Source organism: Streptopelia decaocto (genome assembly GCF_964273445.1).
Source record: "Streptopelia decaocto genome assembly, chromosome: 10".
Taxonomy (NCBI): Eukaryota; Metazoa; Chordata; class Aves; order Columbiformes; family Columbidae; genus Streptopelia; species Streptopelia decaocto.
In genome coordinates, this window is record NC_138665.1 from 1,450,939 (window position 1) to 1,466,283 (window position 15,345).

General features: G+C 52.7%; 1 protein-coding gene across 1 annotated transcript; it reads right to left on the reverse strand.

Moving 5' to 3' along the window:
* Positions 1-6,397: 6,397 nt before the first annotated feature.
* On the reverse strand, positions 6,398-15,239 carry LOC309444130 (DNA-directed RNA polymerases I and III subunit RPAC2-like). The gene is made up of 5 exons (XM_082061710.1): positions 15,110-15,239; positions 10,518-10,615; positions 8,598-8,674; positions 6,944-7,026; positions 6,398-6,604 (listed from the first exon to the last, which is right to left on the reverse strand). Exons 1-5 carry the CDS (start codon positions 15,146-15,148, stop codon positions 6,557-6,559), a joined length of 345 nt encoding a protein of 114 aa, XP_081917836.1. The 5' UTR covers positions 15,149-15,239; the 3' UTR covers positions 6,398-6,556.
* Positions 15,240-15,345: the final 106 nt, after the last annotated feature.

The window sequence follows — 15,345 nt, forward strand, 5'->3', positions numbered from 1 at the left end:
AGCGATGCCACCCGCGGGGTGAGAGAAGGTGCTGCGCCAAGACGGCAGGACCCCTCAATTTCTCTCGCCCGGCCGTTTCCTGGCTGGGCCTGAATCATTTTTGCCTTCATGTCATAACACACCTGGAAGGAGCTGCAGCATCTCATGGACCCCTGGGACTGGCTCTGAACGCAGCCTCTGAACCACGTCGATCTGTCCTCTGGTCAGGGGGGGAAGGGGATCCAGATCCTTATAGGACTTTTCATTTTCTTGCAGGAAAACCAAGTGACTTACAGCCATTTGTCTTGGGTGGAAGTGTAGGGTGGGGAGATATATGTGAAAAGGGAAGGAAAGTTGAGATGTGGTCATTTTGAGATCAATATCAGATGAGGAGGAGAGGGAGAGGACCCTAAGTGACAATTTCCAGCTCAAAAAGCCAAAGAAGATCTTTGATAACATCCCATATCTTCTCCTTCTGTTGCTGGGACGGTTTGTCCCTGGGCAGAGAGCCAGGATAAGATTCAGGCACCATGTAGGTCTCATAGATCATAAATGTCCTGAAATCTCGTTCTGTTCACGGTAGTAAGAGATGGGCAGTAATTTGGCTTCATTGTGTGACCAACATAACCTGGGGAGCCCTAAAATCCACCCCTTCTCTTCACCTTTTCCTGGGAAACCCACCCCAGGGTCCCCATTTGGAGATGATGTTCATCCCTCCTGTGTATGGCACAAGATTGTGTGTGACTGTGGCTTAGGGGACCTTGGCAGGAGGTAGTGGCAGCATCCAGCCAAGCCATCGGCTCCAGCTTTGTCCCCACCAGGGACGGGTGAGCTCCTGGATAGCCAAGTGCCATTGCTGGCCCAAGGGGCTGTTCTTTCAGGGAAAATCTGTAAGGCCAGGCAAGGGAAGGCACAGGTGGCTCAAACCCAGATAAGCCTGGGACCAAGGAACCAGACCTCATCTTTCCAACCCCCCACATAATCTGGGAGCAGCTAATTCTCTCCCTGACGCAAGGGAGAGGATCCAGATGTGCCATTCCTGAAGAGCATCCAGCCTTGATCTGTGGTCTTTGGCAGCTGGGAATCCTCAGCATCCTTCAGCCACTGGCTCCTGGGAGGGGGATCACCTGCAAGGCCATGACTTTGAAGGGAAAAAAGGGTGTTCTGCGTTTTGGTACCTATAGTTGATCTTCCTGCTGCCCACAAGGCTGAGCTCCAATGGGGCAGTGGGGCTGGTCCCCAATGTGCCTTCGCCACAGCACCACAACACCAAGGTTCATGCCATTTGTAAGGGGGACAGAGATGCTCATCCTCATGGTCAAACTGAGGTGGAAAAGGCAATGGGGAAGGTCCGATCCCAGCTGAAAGAGCTGCTGGAGCCAACTGAAACATGGCAAAGAGCTTTCACAAATGTACTGTTTCAAATAATTAATCCCCAGGTGCTTTTCCAGTATGTTTTGTAAAAAATTGTGCTTGCGTCTCTTGGCAAAACTTAAAGAAAACCTGTATGAGAAAGTTTTAGTTACTACTTTTTAAATGATTTTTCTTTTTTTCTTCTTCTTCTCTTTTACTTCTCTTTCTTCTTTCCCCTTTTCATCTTCTCATGGATGAAAAAAAGAAAAAAAAGAGAGGAAAAAGGGAGAAGAAAAAAGACCTGCAAATAAAGCAAAACATTTTCCAGGTGTTGGGTTTTTTTTTAGCTTGGCTTTCACTGAAGTGCAAATGTTTTACCAACAAATCACATCTCTGAAAGACAAAAGGGTTTCAACGAAAACAGAAAGACTGAGGAATATCCAGACCAGCACATTTTCTATGAACGTACCTACCCCTAGAGCAGATTTGTCTGTATCGACTTCGCAGCGCTGTTGCTCTTATAAAAGCAACCTGAACTCTGTGTATTTCTATATTTGTCCACATTTACAGGCAAATAGATTCTGTGACTCCAACACTTCATACCACTCCAAGGATGTGGCGGTGCGTAAGCCAGTGGTACATCAAGCCTAACGCAATGTCCCACTCAAATCCTGCCCTACCCCAAATTGTGGCAAATTCAGTTCCAGATGGCCCAGCTGCTTGGTTGTCTTGAATGAAGCTTGTCTTCTACCCACCAGAGCCTGCTCTTCCAGGTTGCAAGCAGCTGGTATGGAGGGATCTGCTTCAGGTTAACATCCCCACCACTGCATCTCTGTTGGTTCTCCCTAAAATCCATGTACTCACTGGAGGTGTCACTAATTACCAACCTCTCATCACTTCAAACTGCTTGTGGGGCCACACACCACAGAGGTGGCAGATCAGTTGTCAGGGCAAGAAGTCCCATAACAGGCAGGATTTTGGATGCTTACAGCTAACCGGAATGCTCTGACCCTGTGGCTACGGTTTCCCCCCACACATCTGAAATGGCTGGTGCTTTGGTCATGTGTTGAGCCAACATCTTTCTCCCTCGGGATCTTCACTGGGTTACACAGGCCTGGGCGTAGCCCTGGCTTGTGGGGACCCCACTGTGGGAGTCACACAGATGACAAACACTGTGTGAGCAGGGGACCTGCTTGCTGGGGACTGATTCGGTCAGTGCCCTTATAGCCTGGACAACCTGGTGAAGCTTCTTCACCCAGAGGTGCTGGACACTGAACAGGCTCCCCAGGGAGGTGTCACGGCCCCAACCTGACAGTGTTCAAGAAGAGACTGGACAACGTGCTCAGACACACGGGGTGACCTGTGGGGTGTCCTGTGCGGGGACAGGAGTTGGACTCCAAGATCCTTGTGGTCCCCTCCAATTCAGGACATTCTATGTTTCTGTGAATTCTGTAAGACTGACAACTCCAGCAAGCAGAGGATGCTGTGGGTCAGGTCTGGAGATCTGTCAGGTGAAGCTGGTAAGTCTGGGTCACAGTAGGTAATTCAAGGCCAATAGGTGCGCTGAGCAGGACCAGCTCCAGCCCCAAATCAGCACCAGAGACAGGCTGATGAGCACACACACGTGCAAGGAACGTGGCTTCCTCTGTCCTGCCCGTCTCTGCCTCCTGGCACACACGTTGTCCCTCTGCTAGCCCAGGTGCCAGTTTTCAGGCGGCTCGTTCCAACCTGACCCTGTCACATGGTTGCCCTTAATTAAAAAGAAATAATGACAAATGAACTGGAGGTGCCAGAAGACAGGATCTCTTGGGCAGAGAGGCAGGAGAAGCAGCTTTCTTTAAAAACAAGATCGTTCCAGACTCAGGAGAAGTGTGGACACCAGCTCATTGTACCAGGACATGGGGGAAGGAGATACCATTCTCCAGAGGACTGGATTACCTTGAGGACACAGGAGCAAGCTAAAATGCACTCAGTGCCTCAAAGAAGCACAAGGGAGCATCAAGCTCTGCATGTCCTCCTGGTAGAGAAGCCACAAGTGCCCAAAAGATGAAATAGCAAAGAAAAAAAGAGAAGCTTAGGAGTTTACAGCTAGAGACCTGTCCCTGGCTGCTGCCACCCTCCTTGCTGCAAAATAAAGTCAGTCTTATCATGTTAAAACATGAGCAAAACATGCAGTCATTCAGTTTAGTGCCTACCAGCAGCCAAGCAAGGGTTGTTCTGCCTTTTCCTTGCACGGTGCGTGGGAATGAGTATATTTAAATGCACAGCACCCATTCATCTCTGTGAAGACTGAAGCATCTTGACAATCAAAGTGACCTTTGGTAATGCCATAAGGAGCAGCATCTCAAGCACCAAAGAGCCACAATCCTCTCCTAAGGACAAGCAGAACAGCCAGGACCTGCTAATATTCACAAGAGAGATACCAATTACAGGGGAATCCCTTTACCTTACTTAACCTTCTGGGCCCTAAGTGGCTAACATCTCTTTTTATGCTCCAAGAGCAGATTTAATCATATCTACATTAGCAGCTACACTTAGATCAACAATTTAGCCTTAAATGGTTCAAAACCAACCAGGCTCAGATCTGCACATTATTAATATTGCAACAAACAGACTGCCATGAATTCATCCCATTGCTATCACTTGCTGCACGCCTGTTTAACAGTGACTACAGCCTCCTTTAGTATTGCTTTCCCCTTGTGTTTTCCTCCCAGATGTTTCCTGTTAAAACCAATGTCATAAAATTTGACCAAGTGTGAGAGGGGAGGGAGATGAGAGAGCTGAGATACCAGCTAGAAACTGCACCTTTTAAAATCTCTTACATTGTGTTGGCATCCAAATAGCACTTTTCCAGCCCTAAAAGGTCGCCCTTAGGCTACAACCAAGACCAGGACCAGCTCTTATTGACCATTCCTGGGGAAGAGCCGTATAGTTATGAGCTCCCTCTTTCTTTGCTTCCTCAGGCAGAGCACATCCAGGAACAGAGTAATCCTTGCAGCCCAGCTCAGGGAACATGGAGATGACCTGCACTGAATCCTGGGGGCAGTTTTGGGCCCCTCACAGCAAGAAAGCCCTTGAGGTGCTGGAGCGAGTTGAGAGAAGGGAACGGAGCTGGTGAGGGGCTGGAGCACAAGTGTGATGGGAGCGGCTGAGGGACCTGGGGGGTTCAGCTGGAGAACAGGAGCTGAGGGGAGACCTTCTGATCTCTGAACTGCCTGAAAGGAGCTTGGAGCCGGGGGGGTCGGGCTCTGCTCCCCAGGAACAAGCGCCAGGAGCAGAGGAAACGGCCTCAAGTTGCACCAGGGGAGGTTGAGGTTGGATCTTGGGAAAAATTTCTTCCTGGAAAGGGCTGTGGGGCATTGGAACAGGCTGCCCAGGGCAGTGCTGGAGTCACCATCCCTGGAGGGGTTTAAAAGGTGTTTAGATGAGGTTCTCAGGGACATGGTTTAGTGCTAGAGTTGGGTTATGGTTGGACTTGAAGATCCTGAGGGTCTCTTCCAAGCAAAATGATCCTACCGTACCTTGGGTGTTGAAGGCAGTGACCAGCAGGTCAATGACCAGTTGGGATTCAAGACCTGATAAATATTCTCCACGACAGCTGGGCTGACCCAGCTCCTGGCTTCAACAGCCCCTGACCAGGGAAACTGCTTCCGTCCTTTTTGATGTCTCCCTCTTGCTTAGGCTGGAGGATTTTCCAACCAGAAGGTCCCGAGGCCTATGCTTGCACCCACACAGAGGGGTGAAGCAGCCACCAGGCTCAGTCCCCGCTTCCCCACGTGCCCTGTGTAAAATTGTGCTTTAAGCACTCACGGGTTCCAGCACACGGCAACCAGGCCACAGAGGATTCACCAAAAGCAAAGCCACAGAGCTGCCCACTACAGATGTGGGACCACGGGCACGATGGATCCATTGCGGCAAACTGAGAGGCAAAGAAGCCTGATGATGAAATGTAGGGTTCAGCTGCCTTCTTGGCCTAATCCCTGTGAACACAAACCCACCGCCAGCCTGTCAGAGAGACCGGATCTGTCAATTCGTATTTGAAAGAATAAATTTTATAGAGAAAACCTGACATTTTACATCCTCTCTCTTATTCCGCTGTATGTTAATAAAACATGTCAGTGCCTGAAATGAAAAGCCCTGGGTGTTTCTTATTAAGCAGCAGGGGGGCTGCAAAATCCGCTAAATACTTAATTGGGTGTCAGCAGGTTCCTTTGGTAGCTGCAGACCTCCACCAAAGAGACCAGCGGCGTCCCCCCTGCGCAGAGCAAACCAGAAAGGTTCGCAATCTGCACGGAGCAGAAAAACTCCTGCAATTTCATGCCACATTACGCTCAACAAAAGGCTTTCGCTTGGCTTTCCGCCAGCGGATCCCAGCAAGGCCAGGGCTTCAGCGTTGGGGTCTGCACTTGCCTTTGTCTGCGTTCTTCAGAGGGTTAAAAAAGGCAAGCGGTTTTTTACTCATCTCGCCCCAAATGAGCAGAGTATCATTTTATAATGTTGAAGTCAACTGTGCTGGTGCCAGTGGCACAAAGATTAAAGTCAGGAGAGGGTGCTGTCTCTCTAAAAGCTTGAAGTCACACAGCACTGAACCCCTTTGCTCCGTGTGGACTCTGGGGCAGAGCAATTCTGTGCACCAGACCACCTGCAAAAGCTGTGATCTGAAAAACCCAGGCAGGAAACAGCAACAACACAGGGGAGGAGAAGGGAGGAGAAGGGAGGAGAAGGGAGGAGAAGGGAGGAGAAGGGAGGAGAAGGGAGGAGAAGGGAGGAGAAGGGAAGGAGGGAAGGAGAGAGGAAGGAAATAAAAGAGGGAGGGAGGGAGGAAGGGAGGGAAAAGGAGGAGGGGGAGGAGAAGGGGAAGGGGGAGGGAGGGAGGGAGGGAGGGAGGGAGGGAGGGAGGAAGGAAGGAAGGAAGGAAGGAAGGAAGGAAGGAAGGAAGGAAGGAAGGAAGGAAGGAAGGAAGGAAGGAAGGAAGGAAGGAAGGAAGGAAGGAAGGGCAAAAAAGCTGCCTCTTAGATACCACTTTGCAAACCCATGTTGAGCTGGACACAGTGTCACTCACCTCTGTGGCATCAAACTTAATAAACTTTATTATCACAGAAAATAGAGGTTTGCATCAAAGCAGTTATTAAAAAACAAACCAACAAACAAATAAAAACTCTCGACACAGGGAATCCAACACACAGACGTTACACACATCCACAGGGACTGTCATCCCCAAATGCTATTGCATCTCTTCTTCCCTCTGGGCCCTGAATTCTTTCATGCTCCTCTGCAAACAAGACCAAAGGACAAATGTTAACGGCATATATATCTGAGTGACTCACATACCACAGTGCAACCACCCTGGTCTGAGCTGTGACTTCTCTGTCCAGTGCCTGGAAAGGCTGAGGGACCTGAGAAGCTCCAGGTAGTTTCAGAAGTGACTGAGCTTGATGGTCGCTCCAAGGGAAAAGAAGCCAGGCCACGCCACAGGGCACCCAGAGAATGTCTGAAAATACTACCAGGTTTTTCACGTCAAAATACCCACAACACAGGTCTCAGGCCACTCCTCTCCCCTCTGAGACCAAAAGATACAAAAGGCCCCTGAGCTCTTCAGGAACAGTCTCACCTCAAAGGTGTTGAGGACGTGTTGGCAAACACCCATCAGGTCATTCAGCCCTTTCCGGAACGGCTCAACAGCAGGAAGGGTCCCTAGGGGAAAGATGTGTTAGTGAAATGGGTTGGTAGCTGTTACCACCACGCCCAAGGGCAGTCCCTGTGATGCAGAGAGGCTCTTACACCCAATATGTGCCCACACACTTCCCTCCTCCCAACCCATCACCAGCAGCCTGTGAGCTGAGTTCAGTGTGGTGAGCCAGGCTAGAGCAGACAGCTTGAGCACTAATTCTTTTTATGGAATTAAAGAGTCAGCAAGCCAGCACTGGGCCCTTGTGGCCAGGAAGGCCAATGGGACCTGGGGTGGGTTAGAAGGGGGGTGGTCAGTAGGTCAGAGAGGTTCTCCTGCCCCTCTACTCTGCCCTGGGGAGACCACACCTGGAATCTTGTGTCCAGTTGTGGCCCCTCAGTTCCAGCAGGACAGGGAACTGCTGGAGAGAGTCCAGCGCAGCCACCAAGATGCTGAAGGGAGTGGAGCATCTCCCGTGTGAGGAAAGGCTGAGGGAGCTGGGGCTCTGGAGCTGGACAAGAGGAGACTGAGGGGGGACTCATTCCTGGGGATCAATATGGAAAGGGGGAGTGTCAGGAGGATGGAGCCAGGCTCTTCTGGGTGACAACCAGTGACAGGACAAGGGGCAATGGGTGCAAACTGGAACACAGGAGGTTCCCCTTAAATTTGAGAAGAGACTTGTTCCCAGTGAGCCTGGCCCAGGCTGCCCAGGGGGGTTGTGGAGTCTCCTTCTGTGCAGACATTCCAACCCGCCTGGACACCTTCCTGTGTAACCTCATCTGGGTGTTCCTACTCCATGGGGGGATTGCACTGGATGAGCTTTCCAGGTCCCTTCCAACCCCTGACATTCTGGGATTCTGGGATTCTGTGATAAACTAGATCCCTGCTTCCAGAAAGCAGCTTCTACATATCTGATGCTCAAGTGAACAGCCCCAGCAGGAAGGAATGTAACAACACCATCCCCCTGGGCAGCAGACAAAGCTGTGGAGCCTGGACGGAGGGCAGGGCACTGAGCTCAAGGACGGTATGCTGGGGGCAGTGAGTGACTGCAAGAGGCTCAGAGTTGTCAGCGTCTAAGATCAGGGAACAAAGTCTTCTTTGGGAGGCAAGTCAAAAGACAGCACAGACTTATGAGGCTCTTCAAAAGAACTGCTGCTCATAGGCTGATGAGCAAAGCTGCAATACAGCTGAGAAGAAGCAGAAACAAATTCTCTCATTGTAGATACATATATATGTATGCCAGTGCACTTTGGCTTTGTTTTCCTATCCCTGTGGCTGACTTAGGGGCAGACGGAGCACCCATCACCTCTGACAGCTCCATCCCAGCACTGCAGTTCAGTGCTTGCTGCCAGTCAACCCAGGCACCCAGGACCAGAAGAGGTTGTGGTCTCTTCCAGCCTCCACTGGCTCAGCCCTACTGTTGGGAAACAGATCTGTAGCATAATGGCTCAGAGCAGCCTCTCCAGCCGAGCAACAGGGCCCAGCAGCTGCAGGTGGCCAGCAGAGAAGGGGGAGAAAAGCACTTTTCTTTATTTAAATGACTCATGGTGGAAATCTGACAGGAGCAGGGGGAATCACACAAAGGAAACGTACACACCTCTGGTCTGGATGCGGAAGTTGATCTTGCTTTCAGAGGGGTGCGTGATGCAGTAGCCACAGAACTCCACATCAGGGCTGCAGAAAGGGAGAGAGAAGAAGAGAGCAGTGAAACCCAGGCCAGTCCACAGCAAATCTCAGGAAAGTCAGAGGCTCAGGCCACCCCAGACCTGCTGGGGCTCAGGATGTTCCTAAAATGACTGAGGGCCTCATGGAAGGGATATGCTGAAGGGAAACTACCTGTGTAACCTTATTCACACACCCCTGTCTGTCTCTGAGCTGCAGCTGGAGCTTCCCAGGGGAAGGACGTGGCTGGCAGGACCACAGGCACCATCCTGGCACCTGCAGAGTCTGAACAGGGGATCCTGGCTGCTTGGAAACCTCCCTGCACACAAACCTGCTGCAGTTCTGCTGGGCGAAAGATGCTGATGGGTCCAGGGAGATGGTTTGCAGGCTGCACGGCATCTGCCTTCATAAGCTGAGGCAACTGGTAGAACCTTTGTGCACCCAGCAGAAAGAACAGCGGCAGGAAGGCTGCTGTTCTTCTTGTCATGGTGATTTCTCAGTGGAATTCACACAACATTTGCAACACAACTGTCATTTGAGATGATGCATTGAACTTCCTGCTGTAATTGTTCTGAGGCTTACCAGCAGATCTTCACAAGCCCTCAGCGCTGCCCGAGCAGCCCCTGGGGGCAGCAGGATAATTCTCAGCATCAATTCCTGCTTAATACAGGCTGTTCCTACCCTCTTTTCTGACTGTGCTTGTCCCAGAAGGAGACACATGTGTGCCTGATCACATGTATTTGAAAGGAGAGGCACATCATTTTACCCAGGGCCAAATAAGACGTTCAGAAGTCTTTCACATGTCAGACATTACATTTCCTTCATAACTAACCGTCAAGGAGCAGCGAGGGCTGGCTGTTCCCTAAGGGCTGGGGAGCCGGGAGCCATGGATAGTAAGACAGTGGAGATGGCTTGAGGCCGTTTCCTCTGGTCCTGGTGCTTGTTCCTGGGGAGCAGAGCCCGACCCCCCTGGCTCCAAGCTCCTTTCAGGCAGTTCAGAGATCAGAAGGTCTCCCCTCAGCTCCTGTTCTCCAGCTGAACCCCCCAGGTCCCTCAGCCGCTCCATCACACTTGTGCTCCAGCCCCTCACCAGCTCCGTTCTCTTCTCTCAACTCGCTCCAGCACCTCAAGGTCTGTCACGTCATGAGGGGCCTAAAACTGAGCCCAGGATTTGAGGTTTGGCCTCCCCAGTGCAGGGAACGGTCACTGCCTTGGTCCTGCTGGCCACACCAGTGCTCATACAAGCCAGGATGCTGGTGGCCTTTTGGCCACCAGGGCACACGCTGGATCATGTTCAGCCGCTGTTGACCCACACCCCCAGGGCCTTTTCTGCCAGGCAGCTTTCCAGACGCTCTTCCCTGAGCCTGTAGCATTGCCTGGGGTTGGATGACGAAGAACGGCTGAGATCAGGTCAGGAAGTCAGTCTGTGCATCAGCATCAGGTAAATGGAGTCTAAAGCCCAGTACAGGCTGAGCTAGAGATCCATACTCCCTGAACATAGCTCAGGAGGGACTGCAAGCCCTGAGCTGAGCTCAAATGGGGCTCTGGGACCCATGGGCAGGGTGTGGGTGGAGGCCCCAGGTGTGGCTGGTCAGGCCCATTAAGGGCTACCAGTGCTCTCAGGGCCCCTGACGCTAACAGCAGAAGGGAAAAGATAATCCTGTGAAGAGAGGTGGTAGGTAAGGAGTCTTTGGCACCATGTCTGGTATAAAGACCCTAACAGGTGCACAGAGGTAATTGCTGATTATTTGCCTTGTTCCAGCAACAACTAAGATGCAGATGAGTAAGGAGAAGGTTAAAGTAAGGAGACAGAGGTACCCTCAGCGATGCCAGGCACCACAGAGGCTCCACTTACTTCTTCATGACCATGTATCGCAGGGAGTTGCCGAGCGTGTGGTCCTCATCGTGCAACACAAATGTGACGCAGTTTCCGTCTGTCCCGTCTGCCTGGACCTGTCACAAATGGGGAAAGAAGAAATGCTGTAAGGCTCTCTGAGGTAAGGAACACCAGCCCCAGGGTGAATACAGTGTTGTGCTCAGCTTCACAAGAGCAATGGGGAGGCTGGTAGGTCTAGCTGGGCCACCTCTGTGTCTCACATCTCAGCTGCTGCAGTGTGAGCAAAAGCACCATTGCAACGGAGGGAAAGGTGCAAAAATTACAGACCTCAGGGAAACCTCTCCCCAGTTATCAAAGCGCCTGTGCACCCCTGCTCTTCACAGGAGAGGAGGCCAAAGCAAGCTGTGCCTTCTGCACCCATGGTAGAAAGAAGCTGGGAGTGACAGTTCAGGTTGGTGTCGCCCCATGTCCCACCACCAGCCTGTGGCTAGACAGGAATGAGAGGGAAGGACGGCCAAAAAATCCCCAGGGAGAAATTCTGCCTGTCAGCAGGGAAATCTTATCCCAGCTCAAAACCAAAAGGAGCTCTAAGCCCAAATTCACATGCTCACGATGAGCCCCACATGTACTGAACCCTGCAATGCTGGCAGCCAGCCCCTCATCCTCCTGCTGCTTTAGGCTCAGGCGCCTGAAAAGAGCTTTACCAGCTAACGCTTCCTGAGAAGACTGGTTTGGGATCCCCTCCAAAGCCAACAAGCCACTTAATCACTTAGCTGTCAGAGGGCTGCTGAGCCTCTGACCTCTCCCCAGGCTCAATGTAGCCACCATGGAGCCTGTCGTGCCCAGACACCCCCAAACCGCTTCCTCTGCTGGCAGCAGAGAGAGGTTTCGAGGTGAAGTGCGGAGCCAGGCTAAGATGAGCGCTGATCTCTTCGCATCCTGCCTGTGGCCAAATCCCCAACCACTCCAGGGGTTTTATAACCCCTCACATTTCCCCTGGGGTAGCAGTTGTCCCCTAGCAGTCCCGTCCCTCTTTCTGCAGGCACGGTCGCCACGGGGAATTGACTCAGCAGTTCAGAAGGGAGATGCAGACTGATTTCTGCGGAGATTGCCCGGACCCGCAGAACGATTCAAGGGCAGGTGTGACACAGCAACATCACATCAACATGGGGGATGCTGGACTGACAGGGTCTGACTCACCTCCCAGCATCTCACAATCCACAACCAAAGTGGTGGGTCTCGCTGGTGATTAAAATAAGACAAAAAAAAAGGAAAACAAAAACAAAACACCTTCCCTTGGCTTGGAATGAAAATGTGAGATTTGATACAGGTCACTCGGGCAACCAGCAGCACAGGTGAGACGCCTTGTCTGCTCTCCTGCCTGTTTGACCCAGCACCCTCCTCCACCTTCCCAGAAGCAGCTACGGGCCTCAGTTTCTCCCATTGTGAGGCCTTGCAAGGAAATATTTAATTTATTAGCACCAGTCATACCCAAGAGCTTGTTTTGTCCAAAGACTACAGGCTCAAACAAGAGCAGACTAACTCGGGAGGCACGCGTGTGCCAGCACAGGTCACCTGGGCCCACTTTGCTCCCTGCATCCAGGCACAGGGTTGGGAGGGTGCCCAGGTGCCACAACCCCCAGTGCCCCTCTCACCCCCATGAGACAGCTCTGTTCACTGGGACAGTGACACTCGTGCAATTTGGTCACGCTAGGGGAGTGAAACTGTAGCTCTGGTGTAGCTCTGCGCACCTGGAGGCAAAAAGATGCTTTTTCAAATATTTACAGCTAAGTTACAAATATTGCATAAGAACGATTTGGAAAATAGGATAACCAGGAGTTTAACGCACGGTGCTGAGAGTTGCACCGACTTCAAACTGCTTTGCAGAGCTGAAGGAACACGTGGGCGTGGGAAGGAAGGAAGGGACAGGATGCTTCTCTCATACGGCTGGGCCAGCTCGTGGGGCTGCAGCAAGTGCCTCAGAGCAGCAACCCGCTGCATTTAAGCTGCCTCTGTCTCCTTAGGGCAGCGCAAGTACTCAGCACATTGATCCGGCAGATGAAAGCCATAAGGAATACATTGTGTTGAACCTGTTGGCTTCACAGGGACTCAATGCCTCTTTCCTGTGGAGAGTCCTCAGATAAAATTCTGGATCTCAGCAGGACCATAAGCTTTGCTGCTTCTCAGCAAGCCCCCCTGGTCAGGTATCTCACCCCTGGAGCAGGTGCTGCCCGATGCTTCCAAGGAAACCCAACACATTCCCCTGAAGGACAGATTCCTCCCCAGTCCCTGTAGCAATCAGGTCTGTGCTCTGAAGCAGGCGGCTCTCAGGGTGTTTCTGAGTCTTAGATAAGAGGTGTCCAGGTATCAAACTGTTCCTCACAAGAAAACCTGTTTTCATGTGAGCCAAAAGCCCTGATGCCCTGGAAAGAAGGCCTTCTGCTTACCTGCTGTTTTTCTTCTTTGGGTACACAATGATTTGCTTTTTACCAAATTGTCTGTGTTCTTGCATTACGATAGAGGCAGAAGGAAAAGCTGCTGAGATCTCAAGGCTACGCAAGACTAAGAGCTGCAATCTCACATCACCAAGCTCTCCTGCTCGGAGGGGCTGTGATTTACATAGGTGAACTATTTAATGTTGTATTTGGTGCTGAGGCGGATAAATTAGCACAACACTGAGACAGATGGGATCAGCCGGACATGAAGTGGGTGGGGAACAGTTCTACAACTCCCTTGTTCCTACACTCACTGCGGTTTATGCATATCTTATATTTTATGTCAGAATATACAGCCCTTTGCTGGTCTTTGTGAGCCAGTGTTGCTTTCTACGTGTCCTCCTCTTTTGTCATGTACTGCATTCCTCGTCGGGGAATCTGCTGGTTTGTTGCCAGCTGCAGCTCTTCAAAGATCCATTTCATTCATCACATCAGACTTACAGGATTAGGATTGGGCTGCCTGCTGCAATCATGACTTTCAGCCTGTGTACTGCACAACTGTGGAGAAGAATAAGGCTCTACAGAGCCTGAAAAAAGTAACCAGCAGGAGCCAGACTATTGCTAAGAGACTCTAGGGTCTGTTGTGCTGTTAGAAAAAGTTTAGGGGCTATAGATTTAAAGACTATGGAAAACCATTGTATTAAGCCTTCCCTAAAGGCAACTTGTAAAACAAGGCAACTTACAGAGCCCACTTGTTTCTCCTGTACAGCTGTCCTGGTGCTCAGCTCCCCCCACCTCCCACTGACAGACAGACAGACCAGTGCACAGAGCACCCGATGATCCTGTGTCACAGAATCCCAGAGTGTCAGGGGTTGGAAGGGCCCTGGAAAGCTCATCCAGTGCAATCCCCCCATGGAGCAGGAACACCCAGATGAGGTTACACAGGAAGGTGTCCAGGCGGGTTGGAATGTCTGCACAGAAGGAGACTCCACAACCCCCCTGGGCAGCCTGGGCCAGGCTCTGCCACCCTCACCCCAAACAAGTTTCTTCTCCTCTTTCAGTGGAACCTCCTGTGTTCCAGTTTGCACCCATTGCCCCTTGTCCTGTCACTGGTTGTCACCCAGAAGAGCCTGGCTCCATCCTCCTGACACTCCCCCTTTCCATATTGATCCCCAGGAATGAGTCCCCCCTCAGTGTCCTCTTGTCCAGCTCCAGAGCCCCAGCTCCCTCAGCCTTTCCTCACACGGGAGATGCTCCACTCCCTGCAGCATCTTGGTGGCTGCGCTGGACTCTCTCCAGCAGTTCCCTGTCCTGCTGGAACTGAGGGGCCACAACTGGACACAATATTCCAGGTGTGGTCTCAACTCCAGATGCGGTGTCAGCTCTCCCTGTGCCGGGACACGGTGTGAGTGCTGGCTGGGAGCCCGCAGCCCTGTTAGCGTGAAGCGCAGTGCCATCTACTGCCTGCAGCCGCCTGCAGCGGGTGCTGGGCAGGGAGAGCGGGTGCAGGAACTCCTGCCAGAGCCCAGCAACGTGAAACGGGTGAAGGTGGAGCCAGGACACGCTGCTGGCTGCGGCGGATGGGTAAAGCCACCCAAGGCCCCTGGTTACACAGGGCTGAGTAATCAATCTTCAAAAGGCAAGGCTTGTTTTAGAAAGCGTTAGCCCTAACTGGCTTTAAAATCAGATAGTCCTGGCCTGTGGCTGCTTCTGCTCCCTCCAGGACAACCTCAAACACCTAAACCTCAAGAAATTCGACTGAAAGGTGCCTCCCCTCTGTTCCAGGACACCGCTCGTTTGCTGAGCTCCCTCCTCCCTCTGCTGTTCGCGGACACCGAGCAGAGCGGCTGCTCGGCCAGGGAAACCCGAACGGCTCCGCGGGGCGGAACGGGCCCGGTGGCTCTGAGGGCCCAGCCCGGGACCGGCCGCTCCCCGCCGGGCTCAGCGGGCTCTTCGCCGCTTCCCGCCGCCGGGACAGAGCTCCACCGCGGGGTGCGGCGGGGGACACCCGCTGCGGCAGCCTTCCCACGCATCTGTCCTCGATGTCACGATCTATCGCGACGCCAACTCCCCCCCCCCCAACATCGCACTCGGCGGGCCCCGCCCGGGAAGGCCCCGGCTGCCGCCGCCCGGGGGGAGCAGCGACTCGCCGGCCCCTCAGCCGCCCGCACCCACCGTCTCCAGCGCCGCCTTCCTCTCTCCGTCCTCCGCCATGGCCGCCCCGCAGCTCCCGGCGGCCCCGCGCGGCGGCACTACAGCTCCCGGCGGCACTACAGCTCCCAGCGGCACTACAGCTCCCAGCGGCACTACAGCTCCCGGCGGCACTACAGCTCCCAGCGGCACTACAGCTCCCGGCGGCACTACAGCTCCCAGCGGCACTACAGCTCCCGGCGGCACTACAGCTCCCGGCG